The sequence below is a fragment of the Salmo salar genome, chromosome 26, assembly GCF_965601325.2.
Source record: "Salmo salar chromosome 26, fSalSal1, whole genome shotgun sequence".
Classification (NCBI taxonomy): domain Eukaryota; kingdom Metazoa; phylum Chordata; class Actinopteri; order Salmoniformes; family Salmonidae; genus Salmo; species Salmo salar.
In genome coordinates, this window is record NC_138316.1 from 6,900,693 (window position 1) to 6,924,306 (window position 23,614).

The 23,614-nt window shown below is 41.5% G+C and overlaps 1 protein-coding gene across 1 annotated transcript in view; it reads right to left on the reverse strand.

The window, feature by feature from the left end:
* The window catches only part of LOC106587060 (SH3 and multiple ankyrin repeat domains protein 2), a 189,437-nt gene that overhangs the window by 142,687 nt on the left and 23,136 nt on the right, over positions 1 to 23,614 (reverse strand). The window contains exons 6-8 of the mRNA XM_082969923.1: positions 23,241 to 23,357; positions 21,465 to 21,542; positions 17,844 to 17,910 (exon numbers count right to left, since the gene is read on the reverse strand). Of these exons, the coding sequence (XP_082826049.1) occupies positions 17,844 to 17,910; positions 21,465 to 21,542; positions 23,241 to 23,357 (262 nt within the window). The remainder of the gene's footprint in view (positions 1 to 17,843; positions 17,911 to 21,464; positions 21,543 to 23,240; positions 23,358 to 23,614) is intronic.

Below are 23,614 nucleotides of genomic sequence, written 5' to 3' on the forward strand. Positions count from 1 at the left end.
GTTTAAAGTGGTCCTATGGACAGGTACTCCAATCTCTGCTGTGGAGCTTTGCAGCTCCTTCAGGGTTATCTTTGGTCTCTTTGTTGCCTCTCTGATTAATGCCCTCCTTGCCTGGTCTGTGAGTTTTGGTGGGCGGCCCTCTCTTGGCAGGTTAATTGTGGTTACATATTCTCTCCATTTTTTAATAATGGATTTAATGGTGTGCCGTGGGATGTTGAAAGTTTTGGATATTTTTTTATAACCCAACCCTGATCTGTACTTCTCCACAACTTTGTCCCTGACCTGTTCCTTGGTCTTTATGGTTCCGCTTGCTTGGTGATGCCCCTTGCTTAGTGGTGTTGCAGACTCTGGGGCCTTTCAGAACAGGTGTATATATACTGAGATCATGTGACAGATCATGTGACACTTAGATTGCACACAGGTGGACTTTATTTAACTAATTATGTGACTTCTAAAGGTAACTGGTTGCACCAGATCTTATTTAGGGGCTTCATAGCAAAGCGGGTGTATACATATGCACGGACCACTTTTCTGTTTTAAATGTTTTAGCATTTTTTAAAAACAAGTTATTTTTTTCATTTCACTTCACCAATTTGGACTATTTTGTGTATGTCCGGTACAAGAAATCCAAATAAAAATCTATTTAAATTACAGGTTGTAATGCAACAAAATAGGAAAAACAGCAAGGGGGATGAATATTTTTGCAAGGCACTATACATGCAAGTATGCAGACATATGCGTGCACACATGCACACATACACACACGAACATGCACACACATACAGCTCTTAACCTGTTGGGACTAGGGGGCAGTATTTTCACGGCCGGATAAAAAACATACCCGATTTAAACTGGTTACTACTCTTGCCCAGAAATGAGAATATGCATATAATTAGTAGATTTGGATAGAAAACACTCTAAAGTTTCTAAAACTGTTTGAATGGTGTCTGTGAGTATAACAGAACTCATATGGCAGGCAAAAACCTGAGAAGATTCCATGCAGGAAGTGGCCTGTCTGACAATTTGTAGTCCTTCTGTTGCATCTCTATCGAAATTACAGCATCTGTGCTGTTACATGACACTTTCTAAGGCTTCCATTGGCTCTCTAAAGCGTTCAGAAAGCGGAATGACGTGTCTCCTGTCTCTGGGCAAAGTACAGCAGCAGAGTTTGTAAGTGGCATGCCTGGGGACAGTGAGACTGAGATGCGCGTTCACGAGACTTCTCAATTTTTTTCTTTCAGTCTTTGAATGAATACAACGTTGTTCGGTTGGAATATTATCGCTATTTTACGAGAAAAATAGCAAAAAATTGATTTTAAACAGCGTTTGACATGCTTCTAAGTACGGTAATGGAATATTTTGAATTTTTTTGTCACGAAATGCACTCGCGCGTTACCTTTCGGATAGTGACCTGAACGCACGAACAAAACGGAGGTATTTGGATATAACTATGGATTATTTGGAACCAAAACAACATTTGTTGTTGAAGTAGAAGTCCTGGGAGTGCATTCTGACGAAGAACAGCAAAGGTAATCCAATTTTTCTAATAGTAATTCTGAGTTTAGGTTGCCCCAAACTTGGTGGGTGTCAAATTAGCTAGCCTGTGATAGCCGAGCTATGTACTCAGAATATTGCAAAATGTGCTTTCGCCGAAAAGCTATTTTAAAATCTGACATAGTGTTTGCATAAAGGAGTTCTGTATCTATAATTCTTAAAATAATTGTTATGTATTTTGTCAACGTTTATCATGAGTAATTTAGTAAATTCACCGGAAGTTTTCGGTGGGTATGCTAGTTCTGAACATCACATGCTAATGTAAAAAGCTGTTTTTTAATATAAATATGAACTTGATTGAACAAAACATGCATGTATTGTATAACATAATGTCCTAGGAGTGTCATCTGATGAAGATCATCAAAGGTTAGTGCTGCATTTAGCTGTGGTTTTGGTTTTTGTGACATATATGCTTGCTTTGAAAATGGCTGTGTGATTATGTTTGGCAGGGTACTCTCCTGACATAATTAATGTTTTGCTTTCGCTGTAAAGCCTTTTTGAAATCGGACAACGTGGTTGGATTAACGAGAGTCTTATCTTTCAAATGGTGTAAAATAGTCATATGTTTGAGAAATTGAAGTTATAGCATTTTTGAGGTATTTGTATTTCGCGCCACGAGATTCCACTGGCTGTTGAATAGAGTGGGACGCAAACGTCCCACTGGCCCAGAGAGGTTAATTGTGCTCTCAATTGTGGCATGTAATAAGCACACATTCCCTCTGCAGGAATAGAGAAGCAAGGAAAAGAAGATGACAAACAGCCAGAGCTGTCTTATATAAGAGAGGAAAGCAATAAGTGTGATCTATATAATTTACTGCTGCTCCCTAATACTAAGAGAAGTAATGTCAAAGGGCAATGAGTGATCAGCTCTGGTCAGTGTCTTGCAACCAAGGGATTTGACATCATGTAGCCTACCAATGGAACTATACCAAGCTTTGAAATAAAAGTAAAAAATGCTGTACTCATATATCCATTTTGAATAAATCTCATTGAGAAGTAGTCTCTCAGTTGGAAGTAAAGGGTTAAGGAATCAACTGTTTTCACACACAGTCAGATGGATCCATAATGCACCCGGCAGAGCCATTTTGGTGACGTAAGTCATCCACTCATTTTGGTGGGTGTGTTTTCTCCCCCGTGGACCAGGAGAACGACAGATACACCGTGTGCCCTCTCGCTGGCTAAAATCTACATACGGTAGGTGATTGGTGAAGGAGACTATAAATACCTTTTGTAGAAGACTGAATCATAACACATTTATTTGGAAACTATTCAAATGTGTGCCAACATTTAATCTATGACATAACCTACAATCTATCCTGCATGTTAAAGAACCTCTAGCCCAAAAAGAACGACCCATGTAAAACCATCTCCTTTTATAGGTACTGCTAGTTTAAATTAGGACGACAATTGCATGCATGAATCCACAACGCAAAGACCTAGCTATATTCGTCACATTCAAAAAAACCCATGTAGAATTACTTTCTGGAGCAGATGAAATAATTGAACTTGTGCCACGCAGGGATAAAAATACCCCCTGAGAAAGTTGAAAATGAACACGCAGTAGCAAAGGTAGAGAATTACATCTATTTATGAGTCAAAAGCAAATAAAACTTGGACCCAGACTCGTAAAGATGATAGACCTACCTTCCTTTTTTAAGGCATTGAGAAAAGACTTCATTTTCACCCCTTTTTATGTTACTCCAATGTTCACAATACCTGCATAATCAGTGCACCTTTTAAAACAGCACGGAAAAAATGAAGACTTTCACTGTGGTAATTGAAGAATGTAGCGGCAGGTACGACGGACAGCGACCGATGGAGTTTAGCTTGCTGGAAATTGGGAGCCCGAGCACAGCGCACATGACCCCACCTGGCAGAGGTGTGAAAGCACACTCACTGCCATACCGCCACTCATCCATCTCTCTCTCTCTCTAAGACTAGTTGGAAATATAAGGATTTTAAGGTGAACTTGACAATGTTAAATTGACTGATGTTGTTAATTCATTAAAAGATCATCCCACATGATTTCAATCATTTTCGGACTGCACTCCTGATTTGAACGAAACCTTTCATACATAATTGCCCATGGTGGAAGTGGCCAGAAGGTTACCTGAATGACAAAACATTCAGGAGATAGAGGTGCTCAAAGTTGACCCATTGTGCATACCCTATCCTACCATGAGACATCCATGTCTTCATCACTGAAAAATATATGCGGTTGAGCTTGATATAATGTGAAAGCTTACAAACAGGGTTGTCAAACTATTATATTATTTTAATTAAACAACTACTTAATTTCTTAAGCTTGTTGTAGCTTAGACTCTATTTTACATCATCTGAAGTGTTTGTGTTGTGCCAGTCATTGGTTGAGACACAGTATCCTCTTGAATACATGGTGGGTGTCATTTCAATCATAGAAATATAATTCATAGAATGGACCTATCGCTTCAGAGCCCTGCAATTCAGCGGGTACACCATTAACATTTAAATTGAATTGAAACTTTAACTTCCAATTACTACCAGAAAGATGGCCGCCGGTCCACCCACTGTCGAATGTCAACTTGAAATGGGAAAGTCTGAAGTATCCCTTTAAAACAAAAATATCCAAAACAACTTTTTATCACTGGATTCTGTTAGGTTCTAATTCTCAGAGTAAAAAAACGAATCAACACTATGAAAGTTTAACCAAGTTTATTCTTCCGAGAGGGTCAATACAGCTGCATTAGACAAAAACATTTTCACACAAGCACTGATATTTAACCCTTCCTCCGAGTCTCCTCCTACACATCTGTACAAACATTGTATCTTTACTGCTAGACAGGACACTAAGTGATACGGGCCATAAACTTTTATTTCTCCCTTAACGTGACCTGACCTGATCTCAACCCCCCTTCATCACTAATCCATGGCTCTCTCCCCTTATCAATTCCTGCCACATGTGATTGCTTGCCTGCACTCAACACATTCCAAGCTTAATTGCCCACACTATATACCTTCTCCCTGCAGATAACCATTAACTTCTGGTGTAGACCCTCTAAACCTCAGCACTCCCTCAGTGGCATGAATAAGTATATTTCATATTATCAGAACCTTAGAACCCAACAATTTGAACATGCAACCTTTGGAACCAGAGGCAGACGCTTACTGGAAGTCTATGAGTATCTGCTAGCATGCTTGTGCAACTACATTTAACTTCTGTCATACCGGACACAGAGACATAAACATGGTATCCACGAGTTTATCTGACTCTGGGGAAGTTGATAAAATGCCTCATTGACAAAATCCTGAAGTATCCCTTCAAAACAAAAATATCAAAGTTGTCTATCCAGCAATATATATTTTTTTATACATTTTTGTTTTAAAGGGATACTTCCGGATTTTAGCAATGCCTTTATCTACATCCCCAGAGGCAGATAAGCTCCATGATACCATTTTTATGTCTCTGTGTCCAGTATGAAGGAAGTTAGAGGTAGTTGCACAAATGCTAGCAGACACCCATAGACTTCCAGCCATTGCGCTAACGCTAGTTAGAATTGGCTGGCAAAACTACCTTTAACTTCCTTCATACTGGACACAGAGACATATAAATTGAATCCACGAGTTCATCTGACTCTGGGGAAGTGGATAAAGAGCCTCATTGCCAAAATCCTGAAGTATCCCTTTAAGCCTATCCCAAACCTTAACCCTTACCTTAACCATTCTGAGTTAATGCCTAACCTTAAGAATTTGGAGTTAATTCCTAAATGTAACCTTGGAATGATACAGAAAAGTAACCAAACATTTTAACATTTGACATTTGGAACAACTTCGAAATTTTACGTTTGAGAAACATGGATGAATGTCTTATTCTTGTGTGAGACTGTGAGAGCTTTTTGGGTGACGACATGGTAGGGTGGGGTATGCAAAATGGGTCAACTTTGACCACCCCTGTCTCCTGAATATTTTGGCATTCAGGTCCAAAAATTCCCTTTCTGACCACTTCTACCATGGGCAAACATGTATGGAAGATTTCGTTAAAATAAAAAGGGGTGCAGTCAGAAAGTGATTGAAATCATATGGAACGACCATAAACACAACTTATCTGTTCATTTACTGTTTATCAACTAATATACTGTTAATTGCTCAACTCATTCACCCTGCCAAGTACAAGGCTTAGGCTAGGGGTTCCCAAACTTTTTGGGCCCAAGACCCATTTTGATATCTGAAAATTTTCTCGACCCCATCCATGTGAAAAAAATGATGTAATTAACAGCAAATGTTTACTTTTTTATTTGGGGCTTTGGCAGTCAATTGAAAAACATTCTAACACTATTTCTGATTGTCTTCTCAACTCACCATCACATACTTTTAATGTGGGACTATGACAGTCAATTGCAAATTAGTCTGACGTAATGTCTCACCAACATTAATGGGTGTGCTTGATACCAGTGGAGGCTCCTCAGAGCAGGAAGGGCAGGACCAAACATTAAAAAAGTTAATCTTTTTAGATAAAACTATATTAAATACATTCATATGTCACCAAATAATTGATTAAAATACACCGGTCTACAGTAACTTCAATAGCACTGTCTGGGGTAGCACCATGGTGCTACCCCATGGTGCTACCCCAGTCTGGCTACAATGACTTCAATACAAAACCTAGGAGGCTCGTAGGCCTCACCCCCTTCCATAGTAATTATGACCACTTCAAGAGGACGTCCTCCAACCAATCAAAGCTTTTTCAGCATGAACTAACATGTTATCCATCCAATCATGGAATTAGGATCAGAGAATGAACCTAGTGAGTTGTATTGGGATCGTGCCACAGAGCATTATGGGGGTTCGATGTGTTGAGAAGCTTGGTGACATTGTTGGATAGAGATTAAGAGTTAAAAGTGATAGTTGAGCATTTTTGGGATATTATTCAATTCAAATTAGTTTTTCAAATTACAGGAGATGGAGGAGGTATATTATAAATTGTTTCTTGGTTTTAGAACTTCATTTTTGTGTCCAGTCAGTGCAATTTATTTAGATGTGCCTTGCTAACTTCAATAGGTAGCTAGCTACCAGCACGAGTGTGCAGTTTTCTCTGCCAAAATGATAGAATGGACAACGCTGCCGAAGTATATGTACACCTGTTCTGAAAAGCTCCAGAGTCTGCATCACCACTAGGCAAGGGGCACCACCAAGCAAGCGACACCATGAAGACCAAGGAGCTCTCTAAACAGGTCAGGGACAAAGTTGTGAAGAAGTACAGAAGAAACTTTGAACATCCCACGGAGCACTATTCAATCCATTATTAAAAACTGAAAGAATATGGCACCACAACAAACCTGCCAAGAGAGGGCTGCCCATCAAAACTCACAGACCAGGCAAGGATGGCATTAATCAGAGAGGCAACAAAGAGACCAAAGATATCTCTGCTGTGGAGCTTTGCAGCTCCTTCAGGGTTTGGAGCATCTGTCCATAGGACCACTTTAAGCTGTACACTCCACAGAATTGGGCTTTACAGAAGAGTGGCCAGAAAAAAAGCCATTGCTTAAAGAAAAAAAAAGTAAATAGGTTTGGTGTTCGCCAAAAGGCATGTGGGAGACTCCCCAAACATATGGAAGAAGGTACTCTGGTCAGATGAGACTAAAATCAAGCTTTTTGGCCATAAAGAAAAACACTATGTCTGGCACAAACCCAACACCTCTCATCACCCAAGAACACCGTCCCAACAGTGAAGCGTGGTGGCAGCATCATGCTGTGGGAATGCTTTTCATCGGCAGGGACTGGGAAACTGGTCAGAATTGAAGGAATGATGGATGGCGCTAAATACAGGGAAATTCTTGAGCGAAACCTGTTTCAGTCTTCCAGAGATTTGAGACTGGGACGGAGGTTCACCTTCCAGCAGGACAATGACCCTAAGCATACTGCTAAAGCAACACTCGAGTGGCTTTAGGGGGAACATTTAAATGTCTTGGAATGGCCTAGTCAAAGCCCAGACCTCAATCCATGGTATGACTTAAAGATTGCTGTACACCAGCGGAACCTATCCAACTTGAAGGAGCTGGAGCAGTTTTGCCTTGAAGAAAAGACAAAAATCTCAGTGTCTAGATGTGCCAAGCTTATAGAGACATACCCCAAGAGACGTGCAGCTGTAATTGGTGCAAAAGGTGGGTCTATAAAGTATTGACTTTGGGGGGGGGGGGGTTATGCACAGTCAAGTTTTCAATTTTTTTGTCTTATTTTGCATCTTCAAAGTTGTAGGCATGTTGTGTAAATCAAATGATACAAACCCCCCAAAAATCCATTTTAATTCCAGGTTGTAAGGCAACAAAATAGGAAAAATGCCAAGGGGTGAATACTTTCGCAAGCCACTGTATCAACAGCACTGCGTTTTTGGGCATGCAATAATTTGCTTTTAGAGGACACGACGAGAGGGAAAGTTCCACCGACAAGGGCAACTACAAGGAGGTTGCAGAGGTAATTGCACGTTACGATGCTTTACTTGCTGAACATTTCAAACTATCGACTGTCAATTCTGAATGATTTGATAGCTTCCATCACATCATCCATTAAATGATTAAAGAGGTTGACCAGTGCATTTTTTTGCATCCCCTCAAGTAGGCTTTTCACTTTCCTCCAGTATTTATTTAGCAAAGATGATAACACATAGGCTACTAATAAGAGCAGCTGCGTACAGCCTATGCGCCCTGTCCATCTGGTCAGGGTAAACTAATTGGTAACGTTATGTATTTATAGTCTATTTGTGTGTCAGGAGAAATATTCTAAATATATTCAAAATTGAGTACATTTTTTATAAGGTCTACAGTTGCATAGGCCTGCATGATGCTAACATGCATAAAGCGAGCTCTGCCCTGTGAGCTCTACTATCAGTTGTTGTCTATATGAATGGTTAGAGGAAATCCCACTCATAATCTAGTCTAAATATAATGTATATCAACAAATATAAGGTAGCTGCAGTTTGAAAGGGTTTTCATCCCACCCAGGGCCAGGAGTTTTTCAGGAGTTTTTTTAAAACCATGTGACCTGATTAGGAAAAACTGGTCCCATCATAGCCCATATCAAACCTTTTTACAACTGATTAATCACTGTCATAGCTTATAGGGTCCAGAGTTTTCCTAGTTAGGTTAACATATAAGGAAAAACCAGGCCCCAGGGGGTAAAAATTGCCCCACTGCTCTGGGACCTATGGTGCCACCAGTCTGCTTGCAGTTGTCAGGTATGTGGATGATCAGGGCTTTATTCAGGAACGTTTCTTGGGATACTTTGATGTGTTAAGAGGGCGAGATGCGCAGTCTGTGTTTGACTTCATGAATTTTGAGATGTCTCAGTTTAAGTTCATAGAGAAACTCATTGTCCAAACCTATGATGGTGCAGCTATAATGAAACGTATCTGCTATTTGTATTTACAGCTAAGTCACCTCCTGTTCCCTGATTAAGAGGTGATGACTACTCCATTCCACTACCATTGTCAACTTTCTCCTGACATGAACTGAAGCCACATCTCATGTGCCCGCTCATCCACTGGCACATTGAATGTTTTCCCTCCAAGCACTGTGTGTACCCCTGTCAATTGTCTCTCATTACTGTATTTAGAGTCAATCACATACACAATCACATTATTACACATCACTGATTTTACTCCTTGCTAAGACTAAGTAATTCTTAGCTATTTTGTCTAACTGTGCAGTGTGTTGTGTTATTGTTTTTTGTCTTCCCAGTCAAATCCTGTCCTGCACTGGTCAATCCTCTGAACACTTCAACTCATGCCTCATACCCTCATTCAATCACTGCTGTGATCCCTTTCCAACACGGTGTAAGTAGCCCTCCCATTCCCCATAATATTGTACTAGAAATGTCTTTATTAAATGCTTTAGGTTAAAATAATTAGTCTTTGACGATTTTTGAAACACTTTGTCGTCTCCGTGTGTTCCGCGCCTATACCGTGGGTCTCACATCCTCTTAAATTTTTCAAGTCACCAGCCTCCACTGCTTGATACGTCGCGTTGGAGCTTTTCAAAGTCAGGGGGTGTGGTCGACAGTGCGCCGCTGCTGTCACATCCAACCTGGATCGATATTTGGTTTTAATGCAGACAAGAGCACTGAATCCAGCTTCACACAGATATGAGCTGACGAAGGGTAGCCTACCATGAGATTTATAGCGCTTTCAAGACTGGGAACTCTGAAAATACGAGGTCAAATCATGACGCCAGTGATCCTTAGGTCGGAGAGCTGTAGATCTAGAGTGTGTATGTAAATTCAATCTGGAGTGCAAGAGTGTGGAGTACGGCCTTTCGTCATGATCTAAGGGTGCTCTCTGGTTAAATTTGATCTTTTAGATTTTAATAATTTTCATTTCTATTTTTAATGTTAACCACATTACAATGCTTTTGAGATACGAAGACGATATTATAACATACAGTACCAGTCAAAACTTAGGACACACCTACTCATTCTAGGGTTTTTCTTTATTTGTACTATTTTCTACATTGTAGAATAATAGTGGAGACATCAAAACTATGAAATAACACATATGGAATCATGTAGTAACCAAAAAAGTGTTAAACAAATCAAAATATATTTTATATCTAGGATTCTTCAAAGTAGCAACCCTTTGCCTTGATTAAAGCCTTGATTGCAGCTTTGCACACTTTAGCAGTGGCAGAGAGGAGGAAGAAGAACACTTTAGGAATTTGACAGTTTTCCCTGAATTGAATTGGGTTCCCATTACAATCTGAAAGAGCGGTTACAAAATAATCAGATTTAGCCTCACAACATTCATAAAAAGAATATTGTATTTTTTACGCCATACGTTTTCCCTGACACCCAAAAATACTCATTACATTTTTATGCTTAGCAGGACAGGAAAATAGACAAATTCACGCACTTATTAAGAGAACATCCCTGGTCATCCCTACTGTCTTTGATCTGGCGGACTTGTAAATTATGTCTGTGTTGGAGTGTGCCCCTGGCTATCCGGAATTTTTTATTTTTTTAATTGTGCTTTCTGGTTTGCGTAATATAAGGAATTTTAAATTATTTATGCTTTTACTTTTGAAACTTAAGTATATTTTAGCAATTACATACTTTATATATATAAAACCAAATACTTTTAGACTTAGTATGTTACTGGGTGACTAACTTTTACTCCAGTCATTTCTATTAAGGTATCTTTACTTTTACTAAAGTATGACATTTGAGTATTTTTTCCAACACTACCATTTACAGACTCCGACACTTACACACTTGGGTTCAATATTTTCTGCAGAATCGACCAATTTTCCTCCCGAGAAATAGCAAGAAATGAACGGTCTTTCCAGTATTCCCGTTCAAACTGGAAATGCTATCTAAAAGCAAATAATACCAGCGAAAAAAATCTGACATGATTAAACCACTGGGGGGCTCTCCAGATGGTGGTCCGGACTGCCCAACGCATCACCGGGAGCACACTTTCTGCCCTCCAGGACACCTACAGCACCCGATGTCACAGGAAGGCCAAAAAGATCATCAAGGACATCAACCACCCGAGCCATGGCCTGTTCACCCCGCTACCATCCAAAAGGCAAGGTCAGTACAGGTGCATCAAAGCTGAGACCGAGAGGCTGAAAAACAGCTTCTAGCTCAAGGCCATCAGACTGTTAATAACTGGGTATCACCCAGTTACTCAACCCTGCACCTCAGAGGCTGCTGCCCCATGTACATAGACCTGGAATCACTGGTCACTTTAATAATGGAACACTAGTCACTTTAATAATGTTTGCATACTGGTTTACTCGTTACATATGTATATACTGTATTCTAAACTACTGTATTTTAGTCATTGTCACTCCAACATTGCTTATCCTAATATTTTTATATTTCTTAATTCCATTATTTTACTCTAAGAGTTGTGTGTATTGTTGTATTTTTTGATACTACTGCACTGCTGGAGCTAGGAAGACAAGCATTTAACTACACCCACAAAAACAACTGCTAAATGTGTGTTTGTGAACAATAACATATGATTTGATATGTAAATGGAGAAATATACACATGAATCGAACGGTTTCTTGTTGTATTTCTTGCAAATTAATCAAGTCAAAGTTCTCTCAAAGTCACTGCACTATTTTGTTGATGTAGTCTAGTTTTAAACTGGCCTATGAAGCACTGTTGGCCAATTGCTAAACTATTATGAGTTTAGAGTCTATTGAAAATTACATTCATTTTAGCTTACTGAAAGATGCAGCTTTGTCCTTTTTTCTCCCCTTGCACCTGGCCATCGAGGGAATTGGGAAGGTTGTTGCTGTTTGACATTTTTTTATTGTGGTGATCTTGTCAGAAGGAACATATCCAATTTTCTGCTAATCAAAAATACTCAATACCATGGATAGCGCTGTGGTTGATCAATTGTACATGAATCGAAACCCGCCATAAATCATATGCCATTCTAAGGTAGGTTATATTTGACATAAAAGTGAACATTTACCTATTGCATTCGTTAGTTAGCCCAAAGAAATCTATGGTAAGCCTATTTATAGCAATAAAATAACATTTAAAGGTACAGTTGAAGTCAGAAGTTTACATACACCTTAGCCAAATACATTTAAACTCAGTTTTCACAATTCCTGACATTTAATCCTAGTAGAAATTCCCTATCTTAGGTCAGTTAGGATCAACACTTTATTTTAAGAATGTGAAATGTCAGAATAATAGTAGAGAGAATGATTTATTTCAGCTTTTGTTTCTTTCATCACATTCCCAGTGGGTCAGAAGTATACATACACTCAATGTGTATTTGGTAACATTGCATTTAAATTGTTTAACTTGGGTAAAACGTTTTGGGTAGCCTTCCACAAGCTTCCCACAATAAGTTGGGTGCATTTTGGTCCATTCCTCCTGACAGAGCTGGTGTAACTGACTCAGGTTTCTAGGCCTCCTTGCTCACGCACGCTTTTTCAGTTCTGCCCACAAATTTTCTATGGGATTGAGGTCAGGGCTTTGTGATGGCCACTCCAATACCTTGACTTTGTTGTCCTTAAGCCATTTTGCCACAACTTTGGAAGTACACTTGGGGTCATTTTCCATTTGGAAGACCCATTTGCGACTAAGCTTTTACTTCCTCACTGATGTCTTGAGATGTTGCTTCAATATATCCACATAATTTTACTTCCTCATGATGCCATCTATTTTGTGAAGTGCACCAGTCCCTCCTGCAGCAAAGCACCCCCACAACATGATGATGCGACCCCTGTGCTTCACGGTTGGGATGGTGATCTTCGGCTTGCAAGCCTCCCCCTTTTTCCTCCAAACACAACAATGGTCATTATGGCCAAACAGTTCTATTTTTGTTTCATCAGACCAGAGGACATTTCTCTAAAAAGTACAATCTTTGTCCCCATGTGCAGTTGCAAACCATTGTCTGGCTTTTTTATGGCGGTTTGGAGCAGTGGCTACTTCCTTGCTGAGCGGCCTTTCAGGTTATGTCGATATAGGACTCGTTTTACTGTGGATATAGATACTTTTGTACCTGTTTCCTCCAGCATCTTCACAAGGTCCTTTGCTGTTGTTCTGGGATTGATTTGCACTTTTCGCACCAAAGTACCTTCATCTCTAGGAGACAGAACGTGTCTCCTTCCTGAGCAGTATGACGGCTGCGTGGTCCCATGGTGTTTATACTTGCGTACTATTGTTTGTACAGATGAACGTGGTACCTTCAGGCATTTGGAAATTGCTCCCAAGGATGAACCAGACTTGTGGAGGTCTACAATTTTTTTTTCTGAGGTCTTGGCTGATTTATTTTGATTTTCCCATGATGTCAAGAAAAGAGGCACTGAGTTTGAAGGTAGGCCTTGAAATACATCCACAGGTACACCTCCAATTGAATCAAATTATGTCAATTAGCCTATCAGAATCGTCTAAAGCCATGACATAATTTTCTGGAATTTTCCAAGCTGTTTAAAGGCACAGTCAACTTAGTGTATGTAAACTTCTGACCCACTGGAACTGTGATACAGTGAATTATAAGTGAAATAATCTGTCTGTAAACAGTTGTTGGAAAAATGACTTGTGTCATGCACAAAGTAGATGTCCTAACCAACTTGCCAAAACTATAGTAAGACATTTGTGGAGTGGTTGAAAAACGAGTTTTAATGACTCCAACCTAAATTTATGTAAACTTCCAACTTCAACTGTAAATACTAATGTTAAAACATTAGTTTTAAAATGGAAATCTAAATTGTGTTTTATTGCTAGAAATGGGATTACCATAGATTTTTTTGGCTAACTAATGCTAATGAATGCAATAGGTAAATGTTCGCTTTTACCTATTGCCGTGGCTCGGTGTGTTGATGTCCTTGATGATCTTTTTGGCCTTCCTGTGACATCGGGTGCTGTAGGTGGCCTGGAGGGCAGGCAGTGTGCTCCCGGTGATTCCATTTTCAATGGAATTATTTGCTTTTAAATAGCACTTCCGGTTTGAATGGGATTACTGGAAAGACCGTTAATTTCTTGCTATTTTCTCGGGAAGGAAAATTGGTTGATTATGATTTCTCCATGTTTTGTTTTAAAATATTTATTTAAATTAAAGTGTTACTTTATTGCTAGAAATAGGCTTACCATAGATTGTTTTGGCTAACTAATGCTAATGAATGGTAACAAATGCAACAGGTAAATGTTTATTTAAATTTACATTTTACTTTATTGGGAAAAGTGAATGGGTTTTGGCGGGAAATCCCGGTAAATCTCGGTAACCCTGTTTCCGCCATTAAACCCTAATCCACACCCACCACACACGTTCCACCGCAGCAAACTAGGACACACAATATATGCCACAACACTACTCAACCTTCCCCTCAACAGCAGGAAGTCGCTCCCTCACTTCTTTTCATCTTCCGCTGGCTGCCTGTTTTTAGTCTCCTCTAAATCCCATCACTAAAGGGTGCTCTCTGGCTGTCTCATCAAAAGCTGTGTAGAACAGGCTGCAGTGAACCGTGTGACCAGCTACTCAGAGCCACGCAGGCTGCGTTTGTTCTTTTATTAGGCAGACTGGATTAGCTAGTCAGTGACATTAAGACAATAATTCATTACCATGGTACACTAAGGAGGAGACATATGACTTATTTGAACTGCTAAAAAGTGCCTTATTAAATTATGTCATAGTCCTGCAAGAGTATGCCATGTTGTCGCTGAGCATTGGTCGAGTGGGTGTTTGGTTGTCTGGGTGTTTAGTGTAGTGTTTGTTTTGGATGGCCATTTGTGTGCTAAGTTGAGTGTGTTGAGTGTTTGCGTGCACGTGTCTCTGTGTGCATGTTTGTGTATGGTGCGCACATTGTGTATCTGTGTGTTTGATTTGGCCCCCATGTCGGATTATCACGCTCTTGCAGCGTGATGTCTAATACACACATCTGCCAATCATTCTTAGAGAGGCTTACCGGCAGAATGGGAAAAAACTAACTGGATTTAAGAAACAGATTTACTAGCCTATCTACCAAAGCAGAGTGTCTGGACACATTCAGTCACGCCTAGTTACTAAAGCACTGATCGATTGGACACATTGCACACTAACTCCTATGTCAATTTAACGTCTACTTACTACCCCCTATATCTACTTATAGCCCTCACCATCTTTATTTGCCACCCCTCTCTGCTAAACTTCTCCTGGGGTGCTTGCTCTGTGGCTGACCATGTTGCTGTGTCAGAGTGATATAAGGATATGGATGGGTGCTTAACTTTGTCCTAAATGTGTTTTTGGCATATCCCAACTCTCCCTTAGAAACCCTCTGAGAATGGGGTCACAGCCAGAGTGCTCATTATCCAGCGACCCTGGGGCAATTAGTGTTAAGTGCCTTGCTCAAGGGCGCATGGAGAGATTTTTTCCCCTTGTACAGTATTACCCCTTTCCAACTATACTTCTCTTTCTACAACATCTCTCCACCACCCCTCCTTTATCTCCAATTATCCCCTCTCTATAACTTTCCTTCAAACTGGGAATTGTACCTCTGCCCAAAGTTCCCTTACCATTTGGGGCATCAGCCAGATGCCATAGTCTTTTAATGATTAGCACACAGGCTCTGATGCCATGGTAACCTGTTTGCTGGTCAGGAGTGTGTTGCTTTCACTAGGAGCAAGAGTCAGCTGACTCAAAGAGATGAACACAGCGAGACTCACCTCTCATCACTCCCGCCATTATCTGTGTCATTACTATGGATGTAGATCACACACACACACACACACACACACACACACACACACACACACACACACACACACACACACACACACACACACACACACACACACACACACACACACACACACACACACACACACACACACACACACACACACACACACACACACACACACACGGGAATTCTCACTATAGGCTGAGCTAGAGAATGACGCCTCGTCCTCCGAGGAGATTCATTTCCGCTCTATCCATCCCTAATTCATCTACTTTATTATTCATATATTAGCCTTGTGTTCGCTAACCCAGTCCAAAAACCTAAACATACATTATATGGCAATATAACCCATCCACCATAATCTATCCAATCATTTCTACTGCTTTGGTCTGATTCTCTGGTATCTTCTATGGGTCTAATACAGAGATTGAATAACAGTCTAGTTAATTGAATATGAGTGTTGGGACATACCATGATAATAAATAAATAATACACTGATTCATGAGAACCTTGAGTTGGGTTACAAGGCTAGGCAGTGTCAGGGTTAGCTGAAGTGCTCTGTGCTCTCTTGTACAGGATTAAATTCATGCCTATCTTCTAATCAAACTCCAACACAAAGAAAGACAGAGAGAGAGATAGACCATAAAGTCACTGACAGTGTCCATCACACATCTGGGAACAAGGGAGCTAGAAGGATGTAGGGAGAAAGAGGGAGAGAAGGTGTGTGAGTCTTAATGACCCATAGTGCTACTGACTCATTACTCTTTATGGGCTAATGCTCTTTAGTGCACATTCTAAATACTGTACAGACACACACACACACACACACACACACACACACACACACACACACACACACACACACACACACACACACACACACACACACACACACACACACACACACACACACACACACACACAATCAATTCTGTACTCATGCCAGGGTAATGCCTCAGCTCAGGCAGGATAGACAACTACCCACCATACCGCAGAAACACAATTCTACCTGTATCCCAACATAGCAAGCTACCACCCACCTGGAGCGGATGAGAAGGGGACTAGGGATGGCTGGACAGGGCAGAGGGTAGGAGGGTAGAGGAGGTAGGAGGGGGGTGGTTGAGCTTCAGAGCACCCACCTTTCTTTGCTTTGCAACATGCAGAACCCATCGCCGATAATCCAGCATCGCCAATATCCCATCACAAACTGACAGTGAGCCGAAAGATAGAGAGAAAGAAAAAGCAACGAGGACTGTAACAGAGGACAGTTATCCGGGACTTTTCATTCCATTAGCAACATCTAATGGTCAATGGCAGAGTTCGGGCGTGGCAGGCTCTCATGGCCCCACCAGAGTTGAGGTGCGACGGCGTCCCGGTGTGAGAGGGTCCATGTTGAACGTGGGGAGCGGGATGGGGGGTCTGAGAGGGGGAGCGGGAACGATGGCAGCAGATGTGAGAGACGCGGGGTAATCCTGCAGCGCTGCATTTCATCTAGCCCTCGCTGCAGCTGTGAGGCCTCGGGAATCTCGCTCGGGGGACAACAATCGTGGATTACATTTTTAGATTATTTTATTTATTTATCTATTCACTCTTTTTCTATTTATTTATTACATTTTTATTTCATTTGTCTGGGGATGGTAATCCCTCCCGCTTAACCTTTTTCCCTCCATGTGAAATAGTTTAATTAAGAAAGATGATGCTGTTGTCGGGCCGTGGGGGGTGTGGGGTGCATGGCAGATAAACCCACAGAGAAAGTAGAAATCTGTTTTTAAATTCCTTTGGAAGAAAGAAACCCTTTTTTTGGCGGGGATTTAGTAGAGAGTCTGTGGAAATATCTCTCCCCCATTCTATCCCTCCCTAACCCTTCTCTCGTATGCCACCTGAGGGATCCTGGATTCCCCAGTGTGATAGGGTAATCCCACGGGGGGGGGGGGGGGGGGGGGGGGATTGTTCTTAACTGACCTGCCTAGTTAAATAAAGGAAAAATAAAATAAAAATGATGGCGAGCGTACTTGCAGAAGGGCAGACGCACACACATACAGACACAAGAAAAGATGAACAACCTATTATCCAATAATATCTCCATTTCAGACATTGGGAAGGGAGGTGTAAAAGAGGAGGGTAACCATGGTTACTCACCTATATCTGTCTCTTTGTGGTTCTTGACCAGTTCGGCCAGTTCAAAGTTCCCCGAAATGATGGCCACCTGTGAGAGAGAGGGGGGATCAGGAGGATTGCAATTTGAGGGCCCCATTAAGTTTTCTGCAAAACAGCCTTTGCATTGCCCTACAAATTCAAACAATTCATTGTGTGTGTGTGTGTCTGTCTGTGTAGTAATCTGGACATGATTCCACTAAATTCTTATCTGGATTTAACCATCTGCAACCTGTTACAAATCCTGACCTTTTAGCATGACCGGAACACACACACACACACACACACACACACACACACACACACACACACACACACACACACACACACACACACACACACACACGTGCATTGTTCTCCCCTTCTCTCTTCCCTTTCTCTTCATTACCTTACCACTTCTCCATCAGAGGACAAAAACAAATGTAAATATAGCAGCAAGCAGCCATGACAGTTTTTAAGGCTTTTGGCACCACGGCGCCACTGTCAGCTGGTCAACATGGCAGCATGGGCATCTATGGGTTGGTGACAAGTCACCCTCAGTCTCACCCACTGGAGGAAAGGGCGCAATATCATAGTATCCCCAGGGTGCAGTGGATGTACATATAGTGTACAGTGAGAGGGACAGCGCTTTGATTCCATACAGGAGAACTCATTCCTGGGAGAGGGTGTAGGGGGGAGTAGGGGGGAGAGTGGGGAGGAGGAGGAGGGTAAGTGGGGGGTTTACTGCAGTCTTTTTGAACGACACTTAATAACAAAATACAAACATTCTACGCTTAAACATAACATGCCCTCATTTCTTATGAGCCGTTGTGATAGGTATAACACCGATTTCAGGTCACTGGGTATCATAACTGAACACTGGTAAACTGAGAGCGATAGCACTGAGGCGATGGAAGGTACAGAATGAAGCCTACACCTGATAAAAAAAGGTGCTATCTAAACCAAAAATGGTTCTTCGGCTGTCCCCATATGAGAACCCTTTGAAGAACCCCTTTTGCGTTCCATGTAGATCCCTTTCCAAAGAGGGTTATACATGGAACCCAAAAGAGTTCTACCTGGAACCAAAAAGGGTTCTCCTATGGGGACAACTGCAGAACTCTTTTTGAAACCTTTTTCTCAGTGTATAGCTGTAGCGTAGTTTAAAGTCTAAACACCACATCTAACCCACACGGCTGTAGTGTAGTGCACAGCCTTGTATAGGGGAAAACAGCCCACTAATGCCTTGATTGCCACCCCCTCCTTCACTCCCTCATGTTCCCACAGCATAAACATGCTGGGAATGACCCCTTGTTTCCATGAAGACACATTGTTTTCTATGGTGGTGGATGAGAGGAGGAGGAGGAAGCGAATGAGGTAGGGGAGGAGGAATGGGTGGAGAATTGTGCCTGAAACTACATCCAACAACTCAGGGAGGAAATTCATTCTGATTCAAGACCAGAGAGAATCCTTAAAGGGCCAGGCACATAGGAGAACGCGAGTAGGGAAGATGGAGAAGACAGGAGGAGATTGGAAAGGAGATGGGAAAGGAGGGATTGTTAGAGATACAGAGACAGAGAGCAGAAATACTCTCTTTCCGTTCCCCTCGCTCTTGAATTTGCATGTTCTTGTTTCTCATCATGAGTTTCTCAATACTGATAAACATCAGCCCATACCCTGGGCTAAAAGGGTAGACTTTCGCTGAGAGACAAATAGCGATTGGAGCTTCAGTATAGTGTTGAACACTTCTGCATGTTTCACTGATTCCAGTGTTTCATCTCATTCCAGTTTCTTATTCCACATCCCACTGGGCACAGACAGTTCAACGTAATTTACATTAAATTACATGGAAACAAAGTTGATTCAACCAGTGTGTGCCCAGTGGGATTCCAATCTCATCTGAATGCAACACAGTGAAAGAAACTGACTCACTTTCCACTGCTGACAGAAAGAAAGAGGGAGAGATGGAAAGAGAGAGAAGGGGAAAATAAATGGGAGAAAGAAAAGACAAGGAAGCAGAACATTTAAAGAGAATGAAGCTGAGGGAGAGGAAATGAGAAAGAAAAGGAATAAAGGAGAAAGGGAATAGTGAAGAAAGAATCAAATGAGAGAGAGAGAGAGAGAGAGAGAGAGAGAGAGAGAGAGAGAGAGAGAGAGAGAGAGAGAGAGAGAGAGAGAGAGAGAGAGAGAGAGAGAGAGAGAGAGAGAGAGAGAGAGAGAGAGACAGAGAGAGACAGAGAGAGACAGAGAGAGAGAGAGAGAGAGAGAGGGAGGAAAAAATGTGAAAGGGATAAAGGACACATCTGGGAAGAAGGGAGCAAGAGAGGGAACGGGGGAGATAGAGAGTAAGGTTGAAATTGGCAAACGCTGAATATAAGAATCTTGTGAAACACCTATATACAGAGTCTAGGGCCAACAGAGGAGTGGGAGGGATTTTGAGTCACTCAGCAGAGCTCTAATTGATGATCTCATTGTGCTGCTATTTTTAGCTACAGATACGCAGGCAGAGCAGTGGAGACACACAGTATCATTTCCACTCCGTTGAACTCTGCCCCAATAAGGGACAATACTTGATCAATTAACTGGCAACATTGGCAGAGACACCTATATTCAGTTTCTGGGACCCATACGGGAATTTTACCCACAACCATGGTATAGGGAGCACCATGTTCTAATCCACTGAGCCATCCTCTGCTTGTGTCTTTTCCTTCTCTCCTCTAGATCTTTCAAGTATAAAAGACCAGTGCAATTGGAAAAGAATAGGAGACAATTAGACAAGTTAAACTTTTGGGGCCAACCCCACTGATGAAGGCCAGAGTAATTAAGAGGGCCACTGAAGTGCCTGTGGAGGGCCATCGAGGATCCGAGGACTGCCTTACTGTACATAAAAGCCTGTTTCAAAACGCTCCGTTGTGACTCAGACGTGACTCATGCAGGACTCTCATTGGAATCAATAATGTCAGCTGCACTGCCTTCTGTGTATTCAAGCAATTACATATTATCTCTGCAAGACACACGCAAAATATCTAGCTAACCCATGGACATACGCAACTTTGTAAGATGTCTACAACTGCGTCAAACACACAACTATGTAGCCTAGTAAGACTCAACCCATTCCCTTCAGCACTTGCTTTTCAGATGCAGATACAGGAGAGGAGTCAAGTAGAGGAGTTAGGTACAGTAGAGGAAGCCACTTCAGACTATTGAGATGCATCCTTGGTATTACTTGGGACTTGAAATGTGTGTTTTGATCAACAGAGTCCCATTCACACTGCCATCTCTGACCCAGGTTTCACCTGCTGACAAGAAAACTTCCCCACAGCAGCACATGGAAGAAGTGTGAGACGGTACTCATTCTCTCTCTCCATCTGAACCAACGTCATAAGACTATGAGCGCATTAGCTGAATGTAGAAGGAACATTGGAGGACATTTAAGCCGTTAGCTAACAGGCAGAAAATGACCCTGACCTATCCTAGTTGACACGGTTACGATGGCGGTGATTATGGCCATTTTAGCTGACATTTTTATTCCCAGTGGGTGACTTACTGAAAACACATTCAGTATATATTCTGTATATTGGATAAACTATGTAGCCCATGAAGGAAGTAAGGATGTATTACGGGTCTCACCTGAAAGGGACTCTGGCTGTTGTAATTCTTCACCTCTTTGTTGGCTCCACGGACCAGCAGCACCCTGGCACAGTTATCCTGGGAAAAGGCTCTGAATTTGAGGAAAGGCTCTGAATTTCTTGGGAATGATCAATCTCTATTAGTCCCATGCTTCCCATACGACACCCTGTATCACAAAGACTAGACAGAACACTTGTACAGTAACCAGAATAGTCCAGAAGCCAGTTTTCGATTATTTGAACTAGCAGTAACAAGTAGAGTGGAAAAAAGCAACATAGGTCCTCCTTTGAACTCCCAACTTTTAAAAACAAAAAGGAGAGAGGAGAGAGAGAGAGAGAGAGAGAGAGAGAGAGAGAGAGAGAGACTGCTACCTGTATGAAGGGAGATTCTGTGTGAAGGAAAGGAAAAAAGCTGTGGAACAGAAAGAGTGTGAAAGAGAGAGACAGTTAAAGGGTCTGAATGTGCAGCACAACTCGCCCACAGAGTGCTCAACCACGCATGAACAGTATTGTATACAGAAACACACACATTAACACACACACAATCAATTCTGTACTTTTGCAAGTTTGCAAAGTAACTAACATGAAGGATGGGAATTCTGGCATTTGTAGAGTGCATAATATGCTCTCTATATTTTGACACGTTCCACAAACTAACAATCCCATGTATTGGCATTTTATACCCTCCATTTGCTTTGAAGCTTATTTGTAAATAGAAATGGATGACGTGTAAACCCCCCTCTCTCTCTCATTCTGCCCGTCCTCTTTCTCTCCCACTGTCTCTCTCACTCTGACCCCTCCCCCCCATCTCTAATTGTAGCCCTGTCACAGGATAATACGACATGAAGGTTTAAATACCAGGGGAACAGTGTATGTGTACAGACACTAAACTACCGAACATTAGGAGACATGGGGATTCCGCCTCAACAGTTTGCAGAAAAATCCCCAAATGTGAAAGGGATGAAGAGAAAGAGAGAGAAGAAGAGACAGAGACAGAAACATTCATTCGTTCCTTGTGCTGTTCATTCGTTCGTTCCTTGTGCTGGACTACTAAATGCAAAGTAAATTTTATCGGTATATGTCTTATCTATCCAGTGCAGTTGGGACAGAGGTCGGTTGTAAGTGAATGTGTTAATGTCCTCTATGTTTTCAGTGTGTGCAACATCTATTCTATTCTAGACCATAGTGCTAATTGAGTCAGATGATTCTGAATAAGGATACAGTGGGAGAGTTGAGAAACAAGTGGGTTGAGATGTGAAAAGCTTTTCAAGCAAGAGCGGGGTCAGGACTCAAATGCATTTAAGAAATGCTACGATGTAAGATTTGATGTTCAATAGAATACATTTAGCTAATGAACATGTACAAATCTGGGGTCTCATTGAGTCTAGAGTAGGAGGAGAGCTGAATGGTGGGAATGAGAGACAGACTTAACCCCCTGTCACTCATTATCCACCATGATCCTCTCCTCCAATTTCTCTTAATTGCGGGAAAATAATTATGTAAATGAGAATAACTGCCGTTTAATTGTAGATTTACTTAAATCTCATACGAACGGAACGAGAAGCAGATGTGTGTGTGTGTGTATGTGTGTAAGGTCAATGATGAGTGGTGGTGTGTTCAGTTCATTCACTCAGACACTTACAGACTTTACCACAAGTAGAATAGGTTAACAGAGAGACATCAGGGAGACCTCCAGGCCTACACAATCAAACCAGATGGAAGAAGGGCAGTTATACTTGTATGAACAAACAAACAAACACACGCACACACACCTCACCTGGTTGTAGAGAGCACAAATGTGCAGCGCTGTGTTCCCTGAGGCGTTCTGTGCGCTCATGTCCGCCCCGTAGAACAGCAGATGCTCCAGGTGCTGGACATAGCCATTCCGACAAGCCTGTACAGATGCACACACAAACACACACACACACACAGAGAAAACAATAAATGTTTATTATAAATTCTATATTTATTATACAGTGCCTAGTGAAAGTCAACACACCGCTTTCACAGTTGTCACATTCTAAATCGAAAAAAGGATTACATTACATTTTTTTCCCCCTACAGAGCTACACAACCTGCTGCACATTTTCAATTTGAAAGAAAAAGTATCGAACATTTAAAATGAAGATCGCGTATGTCTTCACACCCCAG